A 17,346-nucleotide genomic window follows, 5' to 3' on the forward strand; every position below is an offset into this window, starting at 1 on the left:
TAAAAAATTAAATATTTTCTTTGTATTAAAAACAAATATATATATATCCTACACAAGCTCTAATATTTCTTTTGATTGAGCGGTCGACTTTATTTCTAAACAAAAGTAGAATTTCTTTGGTTTTACGATGATGATATATCACCCACCCCCATCATTTTATTTCATTTAAACTAAACTATAACAGTGACATGTACAAGATATCTATTTATAATAAAATCAAATTAATTTTTTTTAAAGACCTTCAAAAAGTTGGTCAATGAGCCGTTTTCTTACTCAGAAATAGAAAGAGATAGACAAGATGTATACATACTTACTGAAGCTGGGCATGATATTTTTAACTTGATGATGCTGCCTGTATGGTCTGATCTAATCTCAAATTTTACACCAATTTGTAAACTGATATACATATTATGGATTTTTTTAACTTTATCATCATCAATCTCTTATTTAATTTCACTTTTCATTAACTTAATTTTTTTTTTGTTGAAATAATGACGAGTAAAATTATTTATTATCATTATCTTGATTATTTTTAAATCTAATCTAACGAATCAAAGGTGGTATTAATTATATGTTTTTTTTTTCTTTTGTTTATTGAAAAGATTATCAATTAAAATTTATTGATTATTAAAATATAGATTGGCAAAGTACAATGCGGCCATCGATAAGGTTAGAGGGGGATGAATAGAGAATACTGGAATTCAAGCACACCACTTTAACTTCACAAGGCCCCGCCTAAAATCTCAATACCCCAAATGATGGTAAGCGTTAACTCTAGTGTAGAAGAAGCCTTAATTTCAGCCGATTTATCGAGAATAGTTTTCCGCCGTTCTTAATTTTTGTTGGTTGCAGTTTTCAATCGCAGCTATCAATGATACAGACTCCAGAAACCTGTGGCAACCATTAGCTCCGACAAAAGAAGCGCAGGCAAGAATTTTGTGCTCGTGATCCCAATTTTCGTTCATGCTTGCAATTATGTAGTTTTGTTCGACTTGGTTTAGTGTTTTCATGTTTGGAAAGTCACCCCTATTGTAATTTTCCGTTAATATTACCGTCTGAGACATTCTAAATTTCAACTTTGGATGGAACTGGTTTTAAGTTATCCTTTGCTTGGCTGATACCACCTCTCTCTTTGTTGCTAATGATATTGCAAAGGAGCGTTCTACCTTGGATTTAATTTCATTGTAGCATAAAGTAATCACGAAGCTTGGTTTGTTCATTTGAGGAATTTATCTTAACAGTTGTTTCCTGAGCCAAGCCAGAGTCGATCTCAAGCAGCTTGATAATATTTTCTCTGTTATTTTTACGTTGCTAGCTTATCCAGCACTAATCAACCAAGAACAAATGATTTTCAATTTTTTGTAAAATGAGATACCTGAGCTTAAACAAGGATTTTAGCAATCCATCAAGAGGTTGAATCTCGAGTGACTGGGATCATTTTTCTGCAGTATCTGCTCCGAAGTATTCTAGCTATTGTGTCTTATCCACTAGGTATTGGTTGTAAACTTCCCTCTTTTCTATAATTGAACTTTGTTTTCCAGGAGTTTCGTTTATCACAATTATATCACGATGGACTGTTGAGATTACAAGCTAAAGATTATGAAAAGGCCCGGGAACTTTTGGAGTCGGTCCTACAAGATCCATTGACATCAAATGCTCAGGTTGTGCAAGCTCTAATCTTCAGCTTTTTTTTTTCCTTTTGATATCTTTTCTTCTTTCATGTCTATTTCTTCTTTTGATTTTTTTCGCTTTACGTTATTCTGTATATATATTTTTTGTTTATTTCAGGTGGAAAATAGTGCTAGTGGTGGTCATCTGTCACAGCTCAGGTAATAAACATTCACAAATAAATTTCCTTTCAAACGGTTTTGATATATGTATGTATGTATGGTTATGTTAGGTACTCCATTGGAGATAATTTTTTCAATGATCACTCAGCATCCATATGGAGGCGTTCATTTATTGGTTTATTTGCTAGGCAGGAATGCCTATGTTTTGTTTTTGTCTATCCTGTAAGATGGACAAATTGCTTGATCCCACTATCATTTTTATACCAAGTTTGTCCATCGTTGAAATGGTGATGGCTCTATCCCTTTGGCTACCTTGGCTTTACGCAGTCATAGCATATTCAACAAAGAATCCTTCAATTTATTTTATAATGCTTTTATATACATGCAAATTAAGTATAACCATGTTGAAATGGTCTTGGTAGTTGAATGTTACTGCTTTCTTACTATACTTTATGCTCTCTCTGTTATTTAAACATCTAGTGATCAGTTAAGCTATAATTGAGCATATCACAATTTGGTATCAGTTGAGGGTTTTTTTAGTATATCAATGACGATTTATTTTTGTTTGATTGCTAGTTACCAGAACTTGGCTTCTGGAAATTTGCAATAGGAATAGTTATGATCCGTTTGAAGCTATTTGTAAACATTTTTTATGACTCGACTTCTTGGTTGTCTGCAGATTTTTGGCACTCAAAAACCTTGGCATGGTCTTTGTTCAACAGGGCCCTACCTATTATGAGAGTGCTTTGCGGTGCTATCTGCAAGCTGTCGATATTGATGGCAAAGATTCTGTTCTTTGGAACCAGTTAGGTACTCTGTCATGCTCGATGGGGTCTTTAAGCATCTCTCGGTGGGCTTTTGAACAAGGACTTGTTTGCAGCCCTAATAACTGTAAGCTTATTTTTGTCTTTCTCCACCTTTCATTTTTCACATTTTCATTTAAACGCTACTATATGCCACCCATATTCCCTTTTATCTTGTACTAGATATTTTCATAATTTTTAATTTATCTAACAGCCACATTTCTCCCCAGGGTATATTGTTGACATAAGCCATGTCTCTACCAATTAATGTATGGTTTATTGACGAACTGCAGGGAATTGCATGGAGAAACTCTTGGAAGTTCTTATTTCCATTGGTGATGAAGTGGCCTGTCTTTCTGTTTCAAAACTAATATTAGAACATTGGCCATCTCATTCTCGCGCTTTGCATGTTAAAAAAACCATCGAGGAGTCTGAACCAATACCATTTACCCCTAGAGGTATCGATAAATTACAACCGAAACATGCACGACTGAAATTTCCAGAGAAGAGAAAAGCATCAGATGGGGAATTGGACAATACCACGGCGTCTAAAAAGCTGAAGCAAAAAATTGAAGTTCAACTCTCAGAAGCCTCCTGGATAGCACTTGCTTGTGAGCTACTGGAGATCCTACAGAAATCTGGGGATGTTAGAGTGAGCATACAGTTGTCTTCCTCATCGGCAAAAGTGACAAGTTCTATTGAGATGAAAGAATTCGCGTGCAAGCCAGGTGGTACAGGCATCCCTGTTGTTGATCATAGCTCTACTAATGATAAGGAAGGAGCTGTACTCGAAGAACAACCTCAAGAGAGAAGAAGCAGTCGTCTTGAAAGACTTAGAACTCGTAAACCAGGGAAAGAAGAATTAGAATTTTCCACAAATAAGGATCTTGCTAAAGTTGTGAAGCAATATCTAGTACCTTATTTGGTCAGCAGAGTTAGTACTATAAACTGCGAGCAGAATTCTAAGGTTTCTTTGGATTGTTCTGAAGAAGCTTCCAATTTGTTAGATTCGGAATCTGCTGATGTCATTGCATTTGTTCAGAGTACGTACAATAACTGTGGTGCTTACCACGTGAGTCACTTGCTTTTAGAGAAAATTGCAAATAGAGGCATTTTGTATCAGGATACTATTGTAAAAATATTGGACTTGGAGAAGTCGACAAGACTCTGGGGACAGGAAAGAACTCCTGAGTGTAGTCTTTTTCTTTCTGAGCTTTATTATGACATTGGGTTACTGTCTTCTGAAACATCAAAAAAGAGCAGTTTGATGTCAGAGGCATCCTACCATCTTTGCAAAATTATAGAATATGTAGCCATGGAATTTCCTTTCCATATTACTGGAATGGATGAGAAAGAACATTGCAACATGACAGATGTTTCTGAAAAAAACCATAATACTGTGATGGACAACAATTTTTTGTCAAATTATAGCCATTGCTTCTGGATACGTTTTTTCTGGTTAAGTGCACACTTGTCTCAGTTGGAAGGTGACGAGGTAAAAGCTCAAAGGGAATTATCTGTTGTATCGTCCCTTTTCATGGACAAGGATAAAATGAACTGCCCTCCTGTTTCTATTTGCTTGCCGCACTGCAAAGCCACTAAAAAGCTGTCTATTGATAGGGTTCTTCATGAAATCAATTTGATTGAGGTTAATTACTTGCTAAAGAAGTCTGTAAGTGATATGCTTGAGAAAAACATGCATGCAGAATGTGTTGATCTTCTTGCCCCTCTTCTATTATCAGTAAATGATGTTCATTTTGATGTGTTATGCGCCTCGGGTCATGAAGGTAGTGGGTTTATTTCAATCGAGCTATCTGCATTAGATGTTTTAATCAAATCGTGTGAATTAGTAGAACAGATGTACGTTGATGTTTTTTTGGGTTGTCATAGAAGGAAACTCCAAATACTTTTAGCTAGAGCTGGTCTGGAAGGCAGTTCTACTGATAACCATGCATTTTCTTTTTCTGAAAGTCAATCAAATGAAAGCTTATGGCTGCAGTGGAACCATTCAGTTGCTGAAGAGGTGAAGGCTATATCTCAATCTGCATCAAAAATCAAGAGCACCATCAATCCCATTGACTTTATTGTAAGTCATTGTTCCTCAAATTTGTTATTGTATTTAGGTTTTTGTTGAGTATTACGGAAAGCCTTGAATAGGGTTTGGCAATGGATTTAACAACAAACAGCAACAAGATAATCATGATTCGTGAGTTAGGATGGTACTTTTCTATCTGAAAGCACAAACTTATTGATTCTTAGCTAATATGACAATCAACTTGTTTGATCTCCCTTTTTGGTGCAATCTTGTTTGTATTTCTGATTTTTTATTATCTTGTCTATGGTTGAATATTAGAGGTTCCTTATAATCTTTCAGGGTGCTTTAGTTATTTTGTTCCAAGCAATTAGGCAGCCCTTATCATCTTGTAATCCCTTGGATTCTTCCAGTTTACTGTGGGTTGTTTAGAAATATGGGGGAATGACATGCTTATCAATAGCAGATCAATTTTTTTCTTAGCTCCTCTTTTAGAGCCATTTGCTTGAACATTTGTAGCTTTTATATGCATCTGTGACAGTAACAAGATAATCAGAATTATATATTTTCTTGCAAAGGAAACTTATGTATAATATTCATACCCAACCATAGTTGTCAAGGGCGCAAGGCGCACCGGGGCGCACAAGGGCTCTGGAGCCTGAGGCGCGAGGCGCAAGGCGAGGCGCGCGCCTTACCGAAGCAAGGCGCACGTTTTTAATTATTTTAAAAAATATATTTATCTTAGAATAATATATTAAAATATGAAATAATTAAGTCATAATGTCACACAAAACAATAAATAATTAATAAGCTCATAATAATAAGTAACACGATTAAAATTCTTCAATCATCCAAATCAAGTTCATCTTCTTCCATCGAATCATCAGAGTCCCTAGAATTTTCGGACTTGTATTCTTCTTGATCTTCACCACTTTCTTGATCAACATCAATTTCTTCTTTCTCTTCATCCAAAAGATGTGAAATTGGTCTTTTTCTGGTTGTTTTGGATGTAGATGCCCTTACCTCGTTTGAAGAAGATGAAGCACGAGATCTAAAACCATAAATCGGCTCCCCAACCCTAGCCGCTCGGCCTACATCACCCCATGTCAAATCATCATCCCCAAAGACTAGATTATTTTCTTCATTGTCCAATCCTCCCATCAACCATTCATTGCTATCATCGATATCATCCAATGAAATAGGATCAATTTTGTCGCGCAAATCATATCGACGTTTCAATGCCCTGTTATATTTAATGAAGACTAGATCATTCAAATGTTTCTGCGCCAACCTGTTTCTTCTTTTCGAATGAAGCTGCAAAAATTTTAAAATACATTCATCATTCATGAATTGTTCAAAATAATAACTACAATTAATATATCAAGACTCAAGAATATTTATTCAATGTTAAAATTTAAATACTTACATGTTGAAACATACTCCAGTTCCGCTCACAACCAGAAGCACTGCACGTAAGGCTGAGAATTCTCACAGCAAAATCTTGCAATTGTGGGGTCGTAGAACCACAAGCCAACCACCATTCAGCTGTCAAATGAGATAAACAAAATTTCAAAGTTAAAATTCTTCAAGTTTTCAACAATATGTTATGATCTTGAAATAAAAAACAAGAAATAATTACCTGGTGATAATTTATTTCTATGTCTAATAGCCATAGAACCGCCAAAAAGCCCATCAGCATTTTTATATTTTGAGAGTTGATATGTGATTTTATCTTGAACGTCAACATCTTCACACATCTTTTCAACACACTCGTACAACCCCTTCATAACTTCAGCATCTTTTTCTATCTCAGGATTCGTATAAAAGAATTCCGGGTTCAAAAAGTAACCAGCTGCATGCAAAGGCTTATGAAGCTGATCCGTCCACCTTTTATCAATGATTTCAAAAATCTTTTGGTACTTCTCTTCATTGTTGTTGAAAGCCAAAGCAATAGCCTCCTTAGCTCGATCCATAGCCTCGTACATATACCCCATGGCAGGTTTTTTTTCACCATCAACTAATCGAAGCACTTTAATAATTGGGCCACCAACTTTAATGGCATAAACAACATGATTCCAAAACGAAGGCATCAATATAATCTCTGTTGCACGTTTACCTTCTACCTCCTTCGCAAATCGACTCGTGTTCCACTTTTCTGAAGTGAACATCTTTCTTAAATTCACCTTCTGTTTTTGAAACCTTTTTAATGTCAAAAAAGCAGTGGCAAAACGAGTTTTCCCAGCCCTAACCATTTCTCTTTGACCTGTGAATTCTCTCATCATGTTCAAGACTTGTGGCCTATTATATATATAGCCATTCACCATCATCCCCCTTTCATAAACCTTCTTCAGTACAGGAATTTTGAACAAATCTTCAAGCATTAAATCCAAACAATGGGCAGCACATGGAGTCCAGAATATGTGTGGAAATCTTATCGTCAAATACTTCCCTGCATATTAAAGATTAATGTTATTCCTTATAAGTAAAAAATTTAATACTTATTACAAAGTAATATCTTGAATTCACATTTCATACCTGCTGAAATATTTGCAGAGGCATTATCTGTAACCAGTTGAACAACATTCTTTGGACCAATTTGCTCCACATACTTTTCAAGTAAGTCAAACAACTTGAGACCGGTATGAGAAAAGCCGGATGCATCCACAGATTCCAAAAATATTGTCCCTCTTGGACCATTCACCAAAAAATTAATCAAAGTTCTATTTTTTCCATCAGTCCATCCGTCAGCCATTAATGAACATCCATATTTTTTATAGTCTGCCTCGTACTCTTTCAAAAGGATTTTCGTACTTTGTATTTCTTTATTTAAATAAGTTACCCTAACTTCATGGTAACTTGGGGGCTTCCAATCATGAGTACAATAAGATGCAGCTCTACAAAATTCCTTGAAACTATCATACTTTACAGCATTGAACGGAATACCTGCATCGTACATCCATTTGACAAAATACTGTACCACAGAGTCTCTCACTTTTTTCTGACTCTCATCATATTTCTTTGAATCTTTTGCTCCCTTCTGCTTTCCTTGACTAACAACCTGATCCATATTGTTGACAAAAAAATAATCAAGAGGACCAACAGTCTTTGTCTTTTGACTTGAGAAAACAGGGGGGATGGTGGCGGAACTCGCTGTTGAACTAAATATTGGTTGTTTCCCTTTTCGAGGGATTGGAACCACATCATCATCTTCCAAAATTTTCAATTGCTCATCAAATTCATCAAAACTAGGATTCATGTCCATTTGCCGCTTGATTTCTTTTTTTTTTGATATGTAAACTTGAATTTCAGTTCTAACATGCTCGGGGCATTTTGGACATGCTTTGGCATTTCGATGACCTCCAGCAAGATGTTGCTTGAGACGAAAAATTCCTCCCTTGAGAATTTTGTCACAAAAAACACATTGCACGGAATTAGTGTCTTTTGGATTGATTAATTTCCCATAATTTCAGCCAGGATCTTTACGATTCTCCAAATTTTCAGAGGCAGACATTAACCTGGAGAAAATATTGCAACATATTAATCAATAATTCGGTATATATACAATAACATAATTTATAAAAAAACCCGAGGTAGACATGACCACAATCTCAGTTTATGGCAATGAAAGTAGTTAAAAGATATTTCTCAATTATTCGTGGGTCATTCATCCACATCAAAGTTCTAATATTCATCTTCTCAAATATCAGATATCTTACAATCAAATATTTCACAATTAAATATTTACGAGTCTCGTGATCAAAATATTTAAGGTTTCCGTTTCACGATCAATTAATTAATATTTATTTACTTTTTTATTTAAGGTAAAAATTTATTTTTTGAAAAAAGCTAACATGGAGCATGGTGGGATGCGGTTGGCAGCCACCACCGCGCTGCATGCAGCAATATATTTTTTAAAAAAATAAAAAAGTGGAAAATTCGAGAGACAATTTGTAAAATAACATCATTGCCAATTATTTTCTTAAGATGAGCTATGATACTTTCAAACATACACATAGTTATTGGATTTATCATGCCACAAAAAAGATATTAAACTCTTAAAGGTAGTGGGATCCCTGGTTTGTCTAAAGATTAAAAAATATTAAAAGATATTAAAGGCAGTCCAATTGATATTATTGATTACGTGTTCCTTTAGCTGTGGTTTCATGGATTCAAGACATGTGTAGTTTTTAATATGCTTTGATTTCTGCATGCCTTTCTCCCAGTTCTCTTTCTTTGCACATGTGCTACATTCTTTAATATGAATTCTAAAAGAGGTACCGGCACTTCTGCTTTTAAAAAGTAAAAATAGAAATAAGATATCGACAATGTCAAGAACCGATACCTGAGCTTCTTCAATAAATGGTTCTTGGCCTTTCTCTTGTCTTATTCACGCTGTCGTCACTCGTCACGTTGTTGGCTGTATTCTGTGGTAGTCTTCACAGCTTTGTCGCTTATATAATTTCTTACCTGGGCTGCTAGGGTTTGGGATTGGGCTGGGCCTTTTACCTTTAAGTTAATATTAAAAAAAAAAAAACAGAGAAGTTGCATTTTGAAAATGCAACTTCTCTGTTACAGAATTTTTAAAAAAAAAAGCAATCTCAGGCGCGCCTAAGGCGCGCCCGAGAGCCCTTCCAAGGCGAGCCCAGGCGCGCGCCTGGGCTCGCCTTTGTAAATTGTTGCGCCTGGGACCCGTGCCTGGTGGCGCCTCTCGCCTCAAGGCGAGAGGCGCTCGCCTTTGACAACTATGTACCCAACTGGTTTGTGCAACCATTTGCAGAGTATGTATGCAAGTATTGATTCATTCACGGATATAAAGTACCAGAAGCTAAGACCAAAATATGTTTATCTTCCAAAATGGCCATTCTGAAATACAGACATTGATGAAAAATTCCGGTGGTGATCAACTATGTGAAACATGCTATCATCCTGACTATATATGTGTTGGTAAAAAGGCTGAATAATTTTGTTTTTGCTGGATATCATTTTCTGCCTTTTAGAATTTTTATTTTGTACATTTACCATCTATATTATTGCCTTATTCACATGTTTTATGTTTACATCACTTTAGAAGTTTTTGTTTGGGCTTAGATCATTCTTATTTATTTACTGATCACATGAGCTAATTTCGTCATGTTCTTTGTCAATGAATTTTCGATAAATATTTATATTACATAACACGTCCCATTGTGTAGAGCAATAATTTGAAAATGCTTAAGATTGTTCAGTTCTGGATAGAAAGAGGCAATCATAGATCGCTTTTTATACCCGAACTTAGAGAAATTTTACTGGATTGACATGCTATATTTCCTGACTTGTTTGTCAATGTCTTGCAGAATAAAGTTCCCATGGAAATTATTGGTGATATCCAGTGTTTATTGCTAACTCTCATGTGCAATATTGCTAATTTATACTTCTCTAAGAAGTCCTCTGGGATTGGCGTCCCAGATTCAATTGAGCTCACTGAACGATGCTACTTTGTGGATGCTGCTATTGCCTTTTGTAAACTTCAGCACTTGAACTTTAATGCTCCAATCAAGTCTCAAGTGAGCATGTGCCTATCTTCTACCTGTGATTGCTTTGTTTAATTGGTCCATCATTGCTCCTCTATTTTCCCTCTCCAGTTTACATTCTAATCTTCTTTCATTTTTTTGGGATCAGACTGAATTGGTCGTGGCGATTCATGATATACTTGCGGAGTTTGGTATCTGCTGTGCTCGAGGGACTGATGAAGCAGAAGAAGGAACGTTCTTGAAACTTGCAATTAAGCATCTATTAACCTTAGATATGAAGCTTAAATCTAATATTCACTCTCCTAAGAAAGGGCAAGAAACAAAGTTCGATCTGCACACTTCCAGCAAAGATCAGTTTACAGAGTCAGAGAAGCTATCCCATGATAGTCCTATCCCAGGATCTCCAAATGTATCACAACAATCCCATGTTCTTGATAATGATCTGGATAAAAAGGCCAGGGATGCAGCTAACACTTCAGAAAACGTATCTGTTGAGAGGTTAAGTTCAGAAAGCATTCCATCTTCCTTAGATAAAGAGAATCTAGGGAAAAGCAACACGAATGTTGGTTATGGGTCTGATAGCACACACAGCGAGCGAGAAATAGAGAACAACCATATTATTGAGTGCAGTGATGAACTAGCTGAGGATGAAAGAGAGGAACTTGAGCTTGGCATTGATAATGCTTTGGATCAATGCTTTTACTGTTTGTATGGTTTGAATCTGAGATCAGATTCATCTTGTGAAGATGATTTGGTAACCCATAAAAACACAAGCCAGGGAGATTATCAGACCAAGGAACAATGTGCTGATGTTTTCCAATATATACTTCCATATGCAAAAGCTTCATCTGTGAGTTTCTTGACTCGTCTGTTTCTTCCTTTCTGTTTTTCTGCTTTCAAGACCTCCCTCCATCAATATGGCTTAGTATTCTTTTTGTTGTGCTATGATTAAAATATACGGGATAATGCTTCTAGAACTGAGCCATTGAATTTACTTTGGTGTACTAAGATGTGTTTGACTTTCAGAGGACTGGGCTGGTTAAAATTCGAAGGGTTCTCAGAACCATTCGCAAACATTTTTCCCAACCACCCGATGATGTTTTAGCTGCAAATGCAATTGATAAGTTCTTAGACGATCCTGAATTATGTGAAGATAAGCTCTTAGAGGAGGCTGAATCAAACGGCTTTCTAGATTCCACTATGAAAGTTATGTTTTCAGAGAATTCATTTGGTAAACTACAGAACACATCATCAGTAGAAAGGTATTAATATATACTGAGGTTGTTGATTCGGTTAAATTTTTTATTACATGATATCACTTGGAGCTAACTTCACTATATGATAAACGTTTTGTTTTCAGTTCTGACCCTTACGTGGAAGTTTATTGCAACTTGTATTATCTTCTCGCACAGTCCGAGGAAATGAGTGCGACTGATAAATGGGCTGGTTTTGTTCTAACTAATGAAGGAGAAGAATTTGTAGAGCAGAATGCAAATCTATTCAAATATGACTTGCTGTATAATCCCATGCGTTTTGAAAGTTGGCAAAAGCTTGCCAATTTATATGATGAGGTAAAGTTTATGACATTCTTCTTTCCTCAGACAACATAAAATGCAATAGGAGGGAGGTTAAGTGATCCAAGCTTGATACTGCCTAATGTTTATGGTGCTTTATCATGCAGGAGGTGGACTTGCTGCTTAATGATGGCAGTAAGCAAATAAATGTTCTGGGTTGGAGGAGAAATTCTAATTTACCTCAGAGAGTTGAGGCAAGTCGAAGAAGGAGCAGAAGGTGTTTATTGATGACTTTGGCTTTGGCAAAGACAGCAAGTCAACAGGTTTCATTCCCTTTTTAACACTGATTATTTTTATATTGCGATGATAAGAACTCCATGCACCTCATGCTGGCTGGCTATTTTTTTTGCTAGAATGTTCTCTGCATCGATGTTGTGGTGTTGAATTATGGATTGTGTTGATTTTTTAGCTGATGCCTGTAATTACAATGTTGTGCAACTCTTATTCATTGTTTGCTACTGTTTTATTGGTATCAGGGGGAGATACACGAGTTATTGGCATTAGTATACTATGATGGACTTCAGAATGTTGTACCATTCTATGATCAAAGATCGATTATACCGCTAAAAGGTGCGGAATGGAAGATATTTTGCGAGAATGCTCTGAGTCAGTTCAAGAAAGCCTTGAAACACAAGTAACTTTCATCCTCTTGAATCCTGATATCTCAAATGCTTTCTTTCCATAATCTGATTATGCTACCTATCTATTGAAAATTTTGAAGGGAAGATTGGTCTCATCCATTTTATGTGGGGAAACTCTGTGAGAAACTTGGGTACTCTCATGATATAGTGTTCTCTTATTACACCAAGGCTATTGCCTTAAATCCATCAGCTGTAGATCCATTCTACAGGATGCACGCATCACGGCTGAAGTTGCTCTGCAAATGTGGGAAGCAAGATGAAGAGGCCTTAAAGGTTCTAATCTAGTACACTTGATGTGATTCTTTTTTCTGAGGACTGTATATGCCTTTACTTCTCCTATTTATTTGTTTTTTTTTTATTGCTATGGAAATCAGTGCGCAAATTCTTTTGTATGGGTGAAAGTGAGGTTACATTTGCATAAAGAATCCATAGAAATGATTTTCTTGTGAGCTCTTTGTTGAATTTTTGTGATCTTTAATTGATCAATGTCTACATGACATCTACTTGATTACTGCTAAAACATTGTGGTTTTGATCAGTATTCTATGTGTTGCAGGTAGTTGCGGCGCATTCCTTTGTTCAGTCAACCAAGGAATCTGTGATGAATATTTTCAGTGGGCTCGGTTGTGAAAATTCCAAGTCATCAATGTATGTGGAGGATGGAATTTCTTGCACCAATTCCAAGCTTGTTGGACTCCATCAATTTGAGAAGATATGGAATCTGCTTTATAGCGATTGCCTTTCTGCCCTAGAAACTTGCGTGGAAGGAGACCTCAAACATTTCCATAAAGCCAGATATATGATTTCTCAAGGGTTGTACCAGAGAGGTGGACCTGGGGATCTAGAGAAAGCAAAGGAGGAGCTTTCTTTCTGCTTCAAGTCATCTCGCTCTTCATTTACAATAAACATGTGGGAGATTGACAGTATGGTAAAGAAAGGAAGGTACAGAAATCATGTGCACATCAGCTTTAATATCAATATTGAAGCTTATTCTGTTGCATCTCTGAATAGGTCTTAAGCATCCAAGGTCCCAAAGGAGTATTAGAAAACTGAGAATTTAACATAAGGGCTTAGAAAGTTTCAAGGGTTGGGACATACTAATAAAATTGAAATTTAGCAGGCATGTGCGTCATCTTTTTCAATCTATCATATGTTTTTCGTCAATTAGGTGGTTGTTAATTCATTAGTTTTAATCTTTGCAAAGTCACTCCAATTTTACTACTTGGCATATGTCATGAGCCTTCATTGCATCAATACGGAAAGTTCAAGCCCAAAGGATTACTCTGCTAATCTTTTGTAGGATTTGTCTGGTTATCTTATCCTTTATTTAAGTTTTAAATAAATAAGACCATTACATAGTTAGAGTGACTTTTATTTATATTAGGATATGATTTTCTTTATTTGAATCATCCTACTCTCTTAGGAGATCACATGGTTCTCTCAAAACGAGCCTCGAAACTCTATCCAAAATATATTGATCATCCCATAACATGATCCAAACCTGGGACCATAACAACATCTTTTGTACTTTTAATATCATCTCTTTGTAATACAGGCGCAAGACTCAAGGTCCTTGTGGGAACAGGAGAATTCTTGAAGTTCACTTAGCAGAGAGTTCTCGAAAATTCATAACTTGCATAAGGAAGTACACACTGTTTTATTTGAAGTTGCTGGAGGAGACTGGAGATATCTCTACCCTTGATCGAGCTTATATCTTTCTTCGGGCTGATAAAAGGGTATTGCGTCTTAATGCCTCTGGCCTATGATAATATTCTTGCAGTAACCAGAGTACTGGGTGCTAGCAGAGAGGGACATTGTTTAGAAATTTTTTCAATTTTGACAGCCCCCTCAATCAGAATTGTTGTGGATTTATCATGAAGAAGAGGCTGCAATGATTCTAACTAAAGCAAAGTGGTCCACCATACTGAAACAGAGTAACTAATGGCTGTTTAGAAGAATTTATGTGCATAATTGCTAAAATAACTTTTGATATACTTGTTAAAAAAATTTGTTTCAAATGATCTGTGGAGCCTTCTATTTTCCAATTTCATCCTCAGTTTTAGATACATGAGTGCACATCATCTGTGGCCATGTGATGTCTTTGGGCAAGCTAGTTCAAAACATCTGGTGGCAACATGGAAAAGTAACCTATGTGTTTCTACAATTGTTGCCGTGAGCGAAAATGTTACAGAATGAGTTCCAGTGTGGAATATTTTCGTAGAGCCAGAAGAACGGGTAAATTTTGGATGAAAGGAATTGAGATAAAACTTGGAAATTCATTTTTTGCCTCTCCCTTTAGGTTCTCCTCCGGTGAATGTGCTATGTGTTCATCACTATTCTACTTTGTTTCCTCTTTTCTGTAGAATGCCATGAAAGTACTTTGGCATGGAAACACTTTGAGATGTTTCCACTAATTAGGGTATCTATAGGGAAATCCAGATTGATGTCCACTTTGCAGTACACAAATGTTTCTTTTAATTAAGAGTCTATAAATCTGACCTTAAATAGGTGAGAATGATTTTACGATAAATATTTATACTGGAAACTGTTATGTCTTACTCAGTGGTTAATGCAGTTCTCCTTGTGCCTAGAAGATCTGGTTCCTGTGGCTCTTTTGAGGTACATCAAGTCCTTGACCATGTGTATATCTCAAGTTGGTCCTGGCTTTGATGCCACTATCGAATCCATCGAGCATTTGTTGGAGAGATTATTCAATTTGTTCTTGGAGCGGGTCAATTTATGGCATGATATTTTCTGCTTGCCTGAGCTAAAGGGCTCGGAGTTGACAGAAAGCAGCCTGTACGGGTAAGTGTACCAGAGAGAATTAGTATTCCAATAAAAGTGATAAATGCATCAGCATTTGTTTTTTTTAATCTTCTTGTTATTGTTTGCAATCACTAATAAAGGGTTTCTATCTTTCCAGTTGAAAATTTTAATGAACAAAAAAATGTCTATTTTCAAGTTGAAATATATAGTTAAGTTTGGTTGCTTGATCTTGCATGGCATTTGTCTTACCATTACATTTTCTCTTGCAGATATCTCTATGACTTCATACAGCTATTGGAGAGAAACGTAAAGGTAGAAACACTTGAAGGCATAAATGAGAAGATCCGAAAGCGACTGAAGAATCCTAAGTTGTCCAACAGTATTTGTGCTAAAGTATATAGGCATGTTTCTGCTGCCTGGTGTAGATCCCTTGTCATTAGCATGGCTGTTATTACACCCTTGCTTTCAAGGCTCTCAACTGAGATTTGTGATGTGAATTTATTGGGTGGTGGACTGGAAAGCGACCCACTACTTTGTGTTGATCTGCAATCAGAAGAATTGTGGAGTACAGCTTTTGAGGATTCAAATCATCTCAAGAATCTTGAAACCAAATGGAACCCTTCATTGTTGAAGATCAAGAATGTTATAATCAAGAGAGTTTCAGATGAAGATTTGGAAACGGCAGCCGCACTTCTCAGATCTTCGTACAACTTTTATAAGGATACCTCTTGCGCATTGCTTCCATCTGGTATAAACCTTTATATGGTACCTGCTCAGCTGGCGACAGAAACATATATCCAACCAGGCATTGATGGGGTTGACATACTTGACATGAATACTTCAAGGAAACTTCTGTTATGGGCTTACTCACTTTTGCATGGCCATTGCCCAAACATCTCACATGTTATCAAGTACTGTGAAGAGAACACAAAGGTACGACTTGTTAATACATACGGATAAACCAATCATGTAATTGGTGCAAAAGGAAATAAATACTCGGCCACGAAAAGAAAAATATAAGCATACAGTGAGAAGCTTTCTGCAAAATTTTAGACTTAGAACATAGGCTTGAGTCAGATTCTTGCCATTTGATGGAATACATCAAATGGAAAATGCGAGTGTCTCGGATTTTATGTTTGGTGAAGGTTGCCACCAAGTCATTTCCAACTTAATTTTGCCTCTTAAAAATCAATTTCTTGTTGCAATAGCACAAATATTAATTCCGTAATTTTGGTTTGCACTGGGTAATGGATTTTATATTCTGTTTGTGCATTTAAGTCGAGGATCAAGAAAGGAACAGGGGGTTCATCCACTCCTCCGAGTGCCCACGTGTGTAATGCCACTCAATCAGGTCCTTCCCAAAACTTTCTTGTGGTTTTGCAAATAGATAGTATTGCCATAATCATGCACATTCCTTTCCTTAAATTTGATCCGAAAATCTGCAATGCAGGTGGCATGAAAGATGGGGTTGGTAAAAGCGGTGAACCAGAAGTCCATCCCCTACCCCCTTTTAGTCATATTGCTCTATTACCTGAAACTCAGAACATCCATAAACCGGAATGCTCCACTTTGGTAGATTCCGAATTCACACAAAAGGGTACATCGACTTTGCCCAAGAATGCAAAGATTAATAACTTGGACGAAGATTTTTTTACTGAAAATGAAGGCAAATGCGTTACAGTTGATTCTCAGCCGGAAGCTGGCAGTTCTTGCAACGAACAACCCCCTACATCTTCATCACTTTGTGGGTAATCACGGAATGGTGAGAATTGTGGACCATCTGATGAGAAAGAACCGATACTATCAGCAACACATTCACTTCAGTTCAACGATTCTGAGTTGAAATAAACAGTTTGGATTTGCAAAATGAGGTTGCGAAATTGAAGGAGGTTTAATTCCGCCTGATCCTTTCAAGAGTTTATATCCAATTCCGGCGTATTTTACAGTGTTCTTGGGAGGAATTGTATACCTGTATATGTACACAACTCAATATGTTCCTCAAAAAATCTGATTCGTGTGGATTAGTGAAGATAAATTATTTTGAACCAAATCCAAAATTTTTTAACATAAAGTCGCAATATAAAACATGTGTAGTATTATGGCCGCCGTTACCCATACGTTTGTTAATCATCACAAACAACGATTAGATTACTTTCCAAAAATTTTCATTCAATTCACTTCATTTCCTTGAGGTTTATATATCATTTTCAATATTAGCATGAACTCCAATT

General features: G+C 36.3%; 2 protein-coding genes across 5 annotated transcripts; one reads left to right on the forward strand and one right to left on the reverse strand.

Annotated features, from left to right (window-relative positions):
• Nucleotides 1-629: 629 nt before the first annotated feature.
• LOC142552344 (calcineurin-binding protein 1) lies at nucleotides 630-17,164 on the forward strand. Of its 4 annotated transcripts, XM_075662092.1 has the most exons (20): nucleotides 630-761; nucleotides 853-927; nucleotides 1,542-1,661; nucleotides 1,789-1,829; nucleotides 2,470-2,681; nucleotides 2,887-4,679; nucleotides 9,959-10,168; nucleotides 10,284-10,985; nucleotides 11,162-11,397; nucleotides 11,496-11,706; nucleotides 11,817-11,972; nucleotides 12,186-12,343; nucleotides 12,431-12,623; nucleotides 12,906-13,291; nucleotides 13,905-14,085; nucleotides 14,913-15,154; nucleotides 15,385-16,048; nucleotides 16,394-16,466; nucleotides 16,566-16,712; nucleotides 16,797-17,164. In XM_075662092.1, the coding sequence occupies exons 1-20, from the start codon at nucleotides 756-758 to the stop codon at nucleotides 16,865-16,867; spliced, it is 5,877 nt and encodes a 1,958-aa protein (XP_075518207.1). In that variant the 5' UTR covers nucleotides 630-755; the 3' UTR covers nucleotides 16,868-17,164. The 4 variants fall into 4 exon arrangements, with proteins under 4 accessions (XP_075518207.1, XP_075518205.1, XP_075518206.1 ...); XM_075662090.1 differs by having other exon boundaries at nucleotides 16,566-17,163; XM_075662091.1 differs by having other exon boundaries at nucleotides 14,925-15,154; nucleotides 16,566-17,163.
• Nucleotides 5,214-9,333, reverse strand: LOC142552346 (uncharacterized). Its single transcript, XM_075662094.1, has 5 exons — nucleotides 8,968-9,333; nucleotides 7,161-8,140; nucleotides 6,265-7,074; nucleotides 6,052-6,170; nucleotides 5,214-5,939 (listed from the first exon to the last, which is right to left on the reverse strand). The coding sequence occupies exons 2-5, from the start codon at nucleotides 7,885-7,887 to the stop codon at nucleotides 5,469-5,471; spliced, it is 2,127 nt and encodes a 708-aa protein (XP_075518209.1). The 5' UTR covers nucleotides 7,888-8,140; nucleotides 8,968-9,333; the 3' UTR covers nucleotides 5,214-5,468.
• Nucleotides 17,165-17,346: the final 182 nt, after the last annotated feature.

Source organism: Primulina tabacum, chromosome 7, assembly GCF_025594145.1.
Source record: "Primulina tabacum isolate GXHZ01 chromosome 7, ASM2559414v2, whole genome shotgun sequence".
NCBI classification, from domain to species: domain Eukaryota; kingdom Viridiplantae; phylum Streptophyta; class Magnoliopsida; order Lamiales; family Gesneriaceae; genus Primulina; species Primulina tabacum.